This window comes from Mytilus californianus, unplaced genomic scaffold (genome assembly GCF_021869535.1).
Source record: "Mytilus californianus isolate M0D057914Y unplaced genomic scaffold, xbMytCali1.0.p SCAF_5, whole genome shotgun sequence".
Lineage (NCBI taxonomy): Eukaryota > Metazoa > Mollusca > Bivalvia > Mytilida > Mytilidae > Mytilus > Mytilus californianus.
Window position 1 is genome coordinate 116,096,120 of NW_026262701.1, and position 10,141 is coordinate 116,106,260.

General features: G+C 32.7%; 1 protein-coding gene across 1 annotated transcript; it reads left to right on the top strand.

The window, feature by feature from the left end:
- Positions 1–5,472: 5,472 nt before the first annotated feature.
- On the top strand, positions 5,473–9,396 carry LOC127700751 (dentin sialophosphoprotein-like). Its single transcript, XM_052204400.1, has 2 exons — positions 5,473–5,626; positions 7,465–9,396. Exons 1-2 carry the CDS (start codon positions 5,569–5,571, stop codon positions 8,925–8,927), a joined length of 1,521 nt encoding a protein of 506 aa, XP_052060360.1. The 5' UTR covers positions 5,473–5,568; the 3' UTR covers positions 8,928–9,396.
- The last annotated feature ends 745 nt before the right edge of the window (positions 9,397–10,141 follow it).

The window sequence follows — 10,141 nt, forward strand, 5'->3', positions numbered from 1 at the left end:
GGAATGTCGTTGATGTAAATAAAAAAAAATATGTGGGTCCAAGCACATTCCCCTGTGGAACACCTGATGTTACTGGCGCTGTGTACGACGTTGCGTTGTCTACTATAACCTGTTGTTGTCTGTCTTTAGTGAAACTGTCTCTCCAACTACGTGTGTTACCCTGGATTCCGTAATGATGGAGTTTGATGGCGCATTCGCTAATATTCCTATATCCACTTGTTTTTCTTGGTTTAGGTGTTTTGTTTTGATAGGTTAACTTGAAACTTTACACAGTTGTTGGAATTGATGACAGTAAGATATCTTTAGATTTTGAAAATTTTACGATTTTTTATTTCAAAGTTATTGGATATTAACCTTCGGATTTAAGGTTATTTTTTCACTATCACGCACTAGTAAACTGTAGTAGGTTAACATCAAATTACTACAATCTTCGCATGGTTGTTGGGTTTTTAAAATTTTCTGGTTTCATGTTCTAGAGTAGGACCTTTTTATAATCATATTTTAAACAGTATTTGTGTGTCATAGGACATCATCATGCAACATTTTACTATAGGCCATTTTACTGACTTCTGATTAAAACCCTTTTAGGTTTAATCCAACATTTTCTACATGAGGAAATGCCTGTACCAAGTCAAGAATATGACACTTGTTTTCCGTTCGTTTGATGTGTTTGAGCGCTTGATTTTGCCATTTGATAAGGAACTTTTCTATTTGAATTTTCATGGGAGTTTGGTATTTTTTTTATATTTCTTTTTTTATTCTTGCAATATTAAGTTAAGTATACAAATGAAGGACGTATCATGCTCTTCTGGTGCAGTTGTTTATTTTATCTTGGCCCATGTAATATTTGATTTTTAGGAGTTACTTGTCATTATATATAAAGCTATTAAAATGTATTGTGTTTTCCTTTTTTTAGTTTTTTTTCATTTATCGACACGCTTAAACTGAAAATTTAATAACTTTTTCAAGTTTTCAGTAAAAAGATATAGGAATGGCGTTTCGGAATTGACCAGAAGAAAGACGATACCAAGAAATGTATACACCTTATCTATGTCAATAATTTGTTCCCACTATGGTTTTTACAGAAAGGAAATCCTTTATTATTTAAGTAAAATTGATAAATGTGGTAGCACATAACAACAAAAGTTAAATCATCATATCATCTAACTGAAATTGAATCTAATCACTGGTTGTCATTGGTTCAGGTCTGTCATATTTGTTTTTTGTTCATTGTTTTGTTATAAAAGAGAGGCGAAAGATACCAAAGGGATATTCAAACTCAAAAATCGAAAATAAACTGACCACGCCATGGCAAAAAAAAAAAAGACAAAAAACCAAAAGACAAACAACATTACACTAAACAAGACATAGAAAACTAAAGAAATAAAAACACGAACCTTACCAAAAAACCGGGCATGGTCTCATTTTTAATTTAGGTCGTTAGTTTTCTTGTTTTCTTGTTTTACGTTTTTCATGTCAGGACCTTTTATAACCGACTTTATACTATGTAGGTTTTTCTCATTGTCCAAGGACGTACAGTGACAGTGGCCCATATGGATAGTTGTCTCATTGGCAATCAAACCACATCTCCTTATACTTAAAGTCATTGATAAAACAAATTTTATCAAAATTGATTGAAAGGAGATACTTTGTTTTCGTTTCAGTAAGATTGAATATTCTCCCTTAGTACACAATGTTCTGTATCATTGCAAAGATACATTGCATAGATATCATTTCACGATGATATTTCCTGTTCTTATTTATTTTTGGCTTACTCTTCGGTTTGAATTGTGACCTAAATCATTCCATATTTTCTTGTTTTCATTTGTGACTGTCGTTTTTCTTGTCTATACACTTTTATACAACAACTTCCATTGATCATGGATACACTTTGTATGGCATGCAAACAGAACAAAAAAGTCAATGCAGGATCATGTATATATTCACATATTGTTGTACACAGTTGTGTGGAAAAGTTCATATTTTATACATTAAAAAAAAATGATAGAAGAATAAGAAGATGATATAATTGTCAATAAGACAGCTATCCAACAGAGGACAATTGACTTGGATGTAAGCAATTGCAACGGACGGATTTCAACCAAGAGCAAACCTCATATCGCATAGTAATCTATAAAAGACCCGAAATGACAATTCCAAATCACTTTAAATGAAAATTTACGGTCTAATTTATGTACAAAACAATAAACGAAAAGTATTGCCTGGTAACAATTGCTCCATTTTTTACGATACAATATCTAGCAAAAACATGTACACAACAAAAAACGCAGGGACAGGAGATTTTTACATTTTTCAGTTCGTTGCAGCAAGCAAAAAAGGCCGATCAATTCTGTTTATCAAACATTTTGATTATATGATACATAAAATATAATATAACAAAATAATTGTTTGAGGGATTGATCTAAAAGAATTAGTAAGTGTGTATAATGTCGAAAAGTTTAATATGAAAATGAGAAGATATGGTATTATTTCTAATAAGGCAACTCTCCACCAGAGACTAAATGACGGAAAAGTTAAACAATGAGCAATATATAAAAGTCCCCACAATGACAAATGTAACTTGATCAATTCGAACGAACGAATATGTTAATTTTACTTGATATGATGAACAACTTTTGAATGTATGTAGTGAGATTTTGTTTTTGAATTCACGTCTGATTCTCACTGTCTCTCATTGTTTCACAATTATTTTTAAGCATGTGTACTTTTATTGCTGATGGATTAAGGTACCGACAATTCATATTTTGTTGGAGGGAGGAGGTGGCCATGTTTTTTTCCTCAGACAAACATTTGTATTTCAATTTAGCTACAATTTGTACAAAACATTATATTACGATTACATAATGTGTATGTGTATCAAACATTGATTAAAGCAGAATATTGAATTAATAAAATGCTTTTAGCAGCCACTTTTGTTCAATTTAGTAAAACTAAGCGCAGAAACGTTGCTGACATATTATAGCATCTCGACCTCATTTGAGAACGTATTCAAGCAACCTTTATATTTGATGATTAGTTGGTGCTCATCGTAATGAGTTAATAAAAAGAAAAGCATGTCAAAATTGAAAAACATGAAATAATGAAGGGATTCGCCATTGAGAACGATTTAGTTGATTAATTCGGCCCAGAAAAAATGATTCATATAGAACTAAAACAATGATCATATGTTTTTAAATCATCAAACAGACATAAAAAATAAACGGCATTATACTATTGTACGTGCTTGTCTTTCTATCTATATTAATGTGTATGTTTATATCGGGTCACATGACCATCGGCAGTCGTGGCAGTCTTAGGAAGCCTTCTCGGTGGCTAATTATATGGCGTCTAGTCCTATAATACACACGGAATGCTAATTCTTTATAAAGATTTCATGCATTGTTTATGATTTCCCTATGAATCTTTTGTAATTCGGGTTGATATTTAAGTACGTTATAAATCAAATTAAAGAGTTTCTGTCAATTTGGTGTTTTGGTTTTGGAGTTTTGTAGCTAATGCTCCTCTATACAGAAACTAAGTTTTTTTAGACGCCATTTAATAAACCATCAAGAAAACTCCCTAAGACACCCGATATAAACATACACATTAATATGAATAGACAGACAAGCTAGAATAGTACAAAGACGATTTTTCTGTCTGTTTGATTTCATGCCATAGATTAAAATACATGTGATCATTGTTTTTCTTTCATAAGAATAATTTTTTTTTGGGGGGGGGGGGGGGATCAGTCAACGAAATGGTTCTTCCTAATGAATCCCTTCATTATTTCACTTTTTCAAAATGACATGCTTTTCTTTTTATTAACTCACCATGATAAGCACATGATCAACCCAGCTCCATCCTATTTTCAAATAACTATCAAAATACTTCACTTAACACAAATGTTCCAAATGATAAAAGCAATAAGATATATTACGACAGAATAATTGTTCAAGACTCTAAAATGACCAAAAAATGTGAAAATCTTCATTTTGAAGCTAAAGTTAAATATTTTTTTTTTTTCACCGTGATAACGTGTATTGTACTTATTTATTAATTTTGGTGTTTAAACCACACTTTTAATAGTCTCTCAAGATGTTTTTTTCTTTTGTTTTATAAAGTAAGTAGTTCACTGTAGCACATGACGAACATATAAACAGACAGCAGGTGAACATGTTATTTATTGACAAGGATGTACAAAATGACAGCGTACCTTTATTACAATAAATAATCTTGCAGCTAAGCGTTTGAGCCTCAGGGAACATCTCAAAACTTATATGACAGCATCTTGAAGTTCTAATTATAACATCATTAAGATACATGTAGTTTTATTATCAGATCTAAATATAATTTATGTTCTCATATTGCAAACTGTTTTGTAAAAAGTCCATTACAGGACAAAGACTATCAATAACATATTTTGATTAGCAGAAAATTAAGAAATAATTAGAATCACATGATTCTGTCTGCAGTTAAGGGCTAAAAAGACATCAATGTAAAATAATGCATTATTTTTAGAGTCAGACATTGTGTGTTGAGAAAAGACAGAAAAGACCCAAAGTATTCCAATAGTTCTCTCACGTAGGACCATAGTTCTCTCACGTATGACCATATTTCTCTCACGTAGGACCATATTTCTCTCACGTATGACCATAGTTCTCTCACGTATGACCATAGTTCTCTCACGTAGGACAATATTTCTCTCACGTATGACCATAGTTCTCTCACGTATGACCATATTTCTCTCACGTATGACCATATTTCTCTCACGTATGACCATATTTCCGTACACAAGTCAACATTAGGTGCGTATATATACAGTATGAGGTGGTATTTTGCATAAATTTCATTTTACCTAAAATGCATAGTAAAGAACTTTTATTCAAAAGCTGTCTGGTATTCATGTTTCTCATCTTCTATCTTAATCTGATAATTGTTTTGATATCAGAATGATAAATTCATTCAAAAATATAAAAATAATAAGATGTGGTATAATTGCCAATTAGAAAACTATACACCAAATACCAAAGGGCAAATACCAAAGGGCAAATACCAAAGGGCAAGGATGTGATGGTTATAATGTAGTTGTTTCAATAGAACTGAATAAATTGTTTTACCTGCAGAGTTAAAACACCTGTAGGCTCGCTAAAGTTAATTAGTTATGGATCCAAAAACAATTGAAAATTTAGGCACATCAATGGCATTAGACATTTATTATCTGATAGCAGTAACATATCTTAAATTCATTGTGAAATAGATGCTTCTTCAGTGGATACTTTCACAAAATATTTAAAATGAATCTGGTAGATGAGTTTTGAGAAATCTATTTGTATTACATCATCATTTGATCACGATTTTCGCACTTTCTGAATAAGTTATCACTACTAGGTAAACGTACAGATATTAATGTAATAAATAGTAATTAATTTTGTACATGCATATAATATATTTTTTGTTTAATTAAGTATACACATATCTCTAATGAGTTATAAAAGGACATTTAGTGTCAGGTAACATTTGCATGAGGACGTTACGAAGACTTATACTGTGAATAGCAAATCTTTCATAATGGGAAAGTTGGCTGTGATATGGATTCTAACTTTATTCATAGTTTATATTGATGCAGGTATTTATACAGATAGTGTTGTAGTTTTTGTTATATGTACGTATATATTTTTCATACATAAAAAACATTTAATGTAAATTGAAAAACATTTAATGTACTAGTAAATATAAATAAATGTGGAGACGCGAAAAGATGATCGTAAAAACTTAAAAAGGAGAGTTAATTCGGTGAGAATCCGGTAACCAGTAAAACACAGTTATTAATAATTCTTTCGGTTCAAATATACCAAGCTATTCAAAAGTATATATAATATTTTAGTTCATTTATATGTTTTGGAGTTTAGTGTGACGTCCATTTTCATTGAACTAGTACACATTTTTGTTTAGGGGCCAGCTGAAGACCGCCTCCGGGTGCGGCTTTTCTTGCTGTGTTGAAGACCCATTGTGGCCTTCGGCGGTTTTCTGCTCTTTGGTCGGGTTGTTGTCTCTTTGACACATTTCCCATTTCCATTCTCAATTTTATAATAGAATAATAATAATCTATCACATATTTGTCTAAAACATTATATTTAAATTTTATTAATATACATCGTACAGTAATGGAATAAGACAAATACTCCGCCAATGTTGACTCATGAAACACTACATACCCACGGGTCATTAGCCGGCTGATTATTGTCTTTAAGATTCCATGTCGACCCTTTTGACCTCAATATGAACCAATTTGATAGCGGGGCCCACAAATAAAACATTTAAACACATGGTTAGATTCAGCATAACAAAGAACCCCATATATTCAATTCCATGTCGACGTTTCGACGTTTCTTCGAACGCCTATACAGTTGGGTAGATGCTGTCAATTAACAACTATTACTATCTAAAACAAGTCACTTTTATTTATCAACAAGTTGAGATCGTTTTCTAATTTGTCCATTGACATTATTATCTTAACTTCAATCTATTGGATAATTGTACATTTATTGGTCTTTAATTAATTCAAATATTTGAGATTAAATTGGTGCACTTAATGTTTCCTGTATATTTATATATATAATTATTAAGGAGATGTGGTATGATTGCAAATTAGACAACTTTCCGCCAGAGACCAAATGACGTAGAAGTTAACAACTATAGCCCTTTCTAGGAAATCATAAAGAGTGAACGATTAGCGGTCTTAAATCCTTGTTGATTTAAAGATAATATTTGGTTTAAATAAATATAAAAAATATATGGTATTTTATCCTCCAATATACTCTTTACCAAACTCGATTATAAAAGTGGAAATGTTTAACTAAAGTAAAACATTGTTTTTTATTTTACTTCTCTTCATTACTCTGCACTGCAGTGAACCAATATTTATATCAGTATAATTCAAAACAAAGGCAATAATCCGTATAATCCGTATATAATTGTAAATTTAAATTTGGAGTTTAGTGTGACGTCCATTTTCATTGAACTAGTACACATTTTTGTTTAGGGGCCAGCTGAAGCCCGCCTCCGGGTGCGGGATTTTATCGCTGTGTTGAAAACCCATTGTGGCCTTCGGCTGTTTTCTGCTCTTTGGTCGGGTTGTTGTCTCTTTGACACATTCCCCAAATGTGTCTGGAAAGTTTAATAGGTCACCGAACGACCTTGAACAATGAGAAAATCCATATCGCATAGCAAGCTATAAAAGGCCCCAAAATTTCAAATGTAAAACACGTGACAGATTAAATAAATGCTTTACATTCCTTTCTAGTTAGTGTCCTGTATATATATGTATAATTTGTCGATGGCCATTTAGCAGTCATCAATCAATTACTCTATTATCTTTGTCTTAAAATATAGACATAAGTATTTATTTTACTATTTGCAAACTTAAATTCTATTTTCTTAATCTTAATATACTTCTATCTACAGGAAATGGACCAAACGGTAGAAACGGTGATGGAAACGGGGATGGTAATGGAAACGGGGATGGTAATGAAAACGGGGAGCGTAATGGAAATAATGGCGATGAAGGTGGTATGGCACGTAGTGGTGGTATAACACCACAACCAAATGGAGGTGATGTGACACCACCTCCAACCCGACCTGCAGGAGGTGGTGTGACGTCAAAACCAACTGAAGGTGGTGAACAAACGCAACCAACTCGAGGTGGTCGGCCATTTAAACGAAATAGAGGTGGTAAGAAACATATGAAATGGAGACCGGGTAAAAGATGGGTTCGTGATCCTGACAGTTGGGATTTCAGTTCCGATATCTCTGATGGTGTATGGAGGTCAAATACAGGTGGTCGGAGTTCTAGTAGCTGGGGAAGTGACAGTGGTTGGGATAGTGATAGTCATGAATTTCATCCAACTATAAATAACATGAACAACGTGGCATCAAGATTTGGTGACGATTCTGATAGCGATGACAGTGATTGGTATAGTGAACGATGGGATAGTGACTCGGACGATAGATTAACAATAAGAAAATCAGCGATAAAAACTGTAGCACCTAAACGTCCAGTTAGAGTTCACAGCAATGTACTAGGCAGTGATTCGGGATGGTATAGTGATGATTCCAATGACAGATCAGATGATTGGTATAGTAGTACTAGTGAAGAACGGGACGGTAAAATAATAAACAAGATTGGAAATAAAAAACAGAATAACATTGATAAGCCAGTAGTAAGGCCGAGGGGTCATTTTAGTGATTCCGACAGTGAGTGGTATAGCAGTGAAGAATGGGACGACAAAAGGGTTAACAAGATTGGAAATAATAAAAACAATAATAATAACAAGGCGGGAGAAAAGGCGAGGGCTCATTTTAGTGATTCCGACAGTGGTTGGTATAGCAGTACTAGTGAAGAACGGGACGACAAAATGAATAAAAAGAATGAAAATAATAAAAACAATAATAATATCAAGGCGGAAGTAAAGAAGAGAGCTCATTTTGATGGTTCCGACAGTGACTGGTACAGCAACGATTTACACAGCGATGATAGTGACGACAGAAATGGTTGGGAAAGTAAAAATGATAATAACGGCGACGATTGGTACAGCGATGATAATGATTTATGGGCAAGTGATAGTTCCGAACGAAATGTTAAATGGAAAACTGCAAATCCCACCAAAGTTCAGGGGAATGGTAAAGTGGTAATACCGAAAACTTCTCTTTCCGAGCGATGGGAAGATGATTCAGATATGGATGATTGGTGGGATGATAATGAAAGATCATCAAGCATTGTAAGACAGTTAAAATATCCAGCTTTAAGAAGTCGTACTGCAAAAAGACGACTATCGTCTAGAGCTTTAGGTTTAGAAAACGATGACACAGATGACACAGATGAAAAATCCATACCTGGACTTAAGTTTTTAGGACGGGACGACGACTAGCCAATTGTTTAGATTACAATTCCATCGACCATCCTGGTTGTAATGGTATATGCTGCCTTATTTTGTTTTTCTGATTACTCCAAAGAGAGATAAATTAAAATTGTTCCTATCTTGATTTTACAAATTGTCTTCAAGAAAAAAGAATTTATGCGTGTGATTTTCATATGAGATTATATATATATTTTTTAAATACCATGATATATACTTAGTAGATCAAACGATAAAAACATTGTATAACATTTTCTTATATGATAATTGATTGCATTTTGAGTTTTTTCTTTCCAGAAATTATAACTGAAGTTTGACCGATGGTGATTTTTCTTTTTCCACGAGAAGCTATCAGATACAATCATAAAAACATGTGGTAATGAAGGCAAACGTGTTCTGTTAAGCCAGAAAAAAAAAATATAATTTAGTCAAACTTTGAATGTAACGTTATTTTCAAACTACATTGAAAAACTTAATCTTTGGAAGTGTTACTTTATCATTTCATATTGAAAAATGTACACATTTAAATTACTAATTATCTTTAAAAGATGATTAACGAGTAGTATCATGCTTAAAGTAGTTTAAAACAAACATGATATTGAGTGCATTTGTAGTACATAGTTGGCCTTACAACTTTTTTGTCAAGTACTTATTCGTTCAATAAGGCATTTTTCCAAACACACAAAATCCAAGCGACATTTACAAGTAGATGTGTCAACACTCAGCTAGTTAATAAAGTTGTTCTGGTATTATCAGATTTGAAGCCGCTTAAAATGATAAAAATCTAAACCATATGCTATGTTCAGAAGATGAACAGACCATACTGTGTAAATGATTGAATATACATAATGGAGTCCGTTTCCATGTCATAGGAGTAAATGTGTTCGTTTATCAGTTTGAGTTCAACAGGTAAATTATGTTAATCGTATATTAAAAAAAAAACTCATCAAAGACCAGACTTTAATTGTGTACGCCAGACACGCGTTTCATTTACAAAAGACTCATCAGTGACGCTCGATTCAGAAATGTTAAAAGGCCAAATGAAGTACGAAGTTGATGATTATTGAGGACCAAAATTTCGAAAGGTTTTGCCAAGTACAGCTAAGGTAATCTTAAGTACATACACGAAGCTGATACTGAATTTTATTTAAAATTGAATACAAATTACCCTGGTATGACAAAAAATAGGGGAAATTTGTCATAACGTTTAAACAGAGTCCATAAGG

Bases quoted from the DNA above. Each gene is read 5' to 3' on its own strand.
- LOC127700751 (XM_052204400.1), top strand. From the start codon at position 5,569: ATGGGAAAGTTGGCTGTGATATGGATTCTAACTTTATTCATAGTTTAT. The intron at 5,627-7,464 runs GTATTTATACAG...TTCTATCTACAG, and splicing joins CATAGTTTATATTGATGCAG to GAAATGGACCAAACGGTAGA.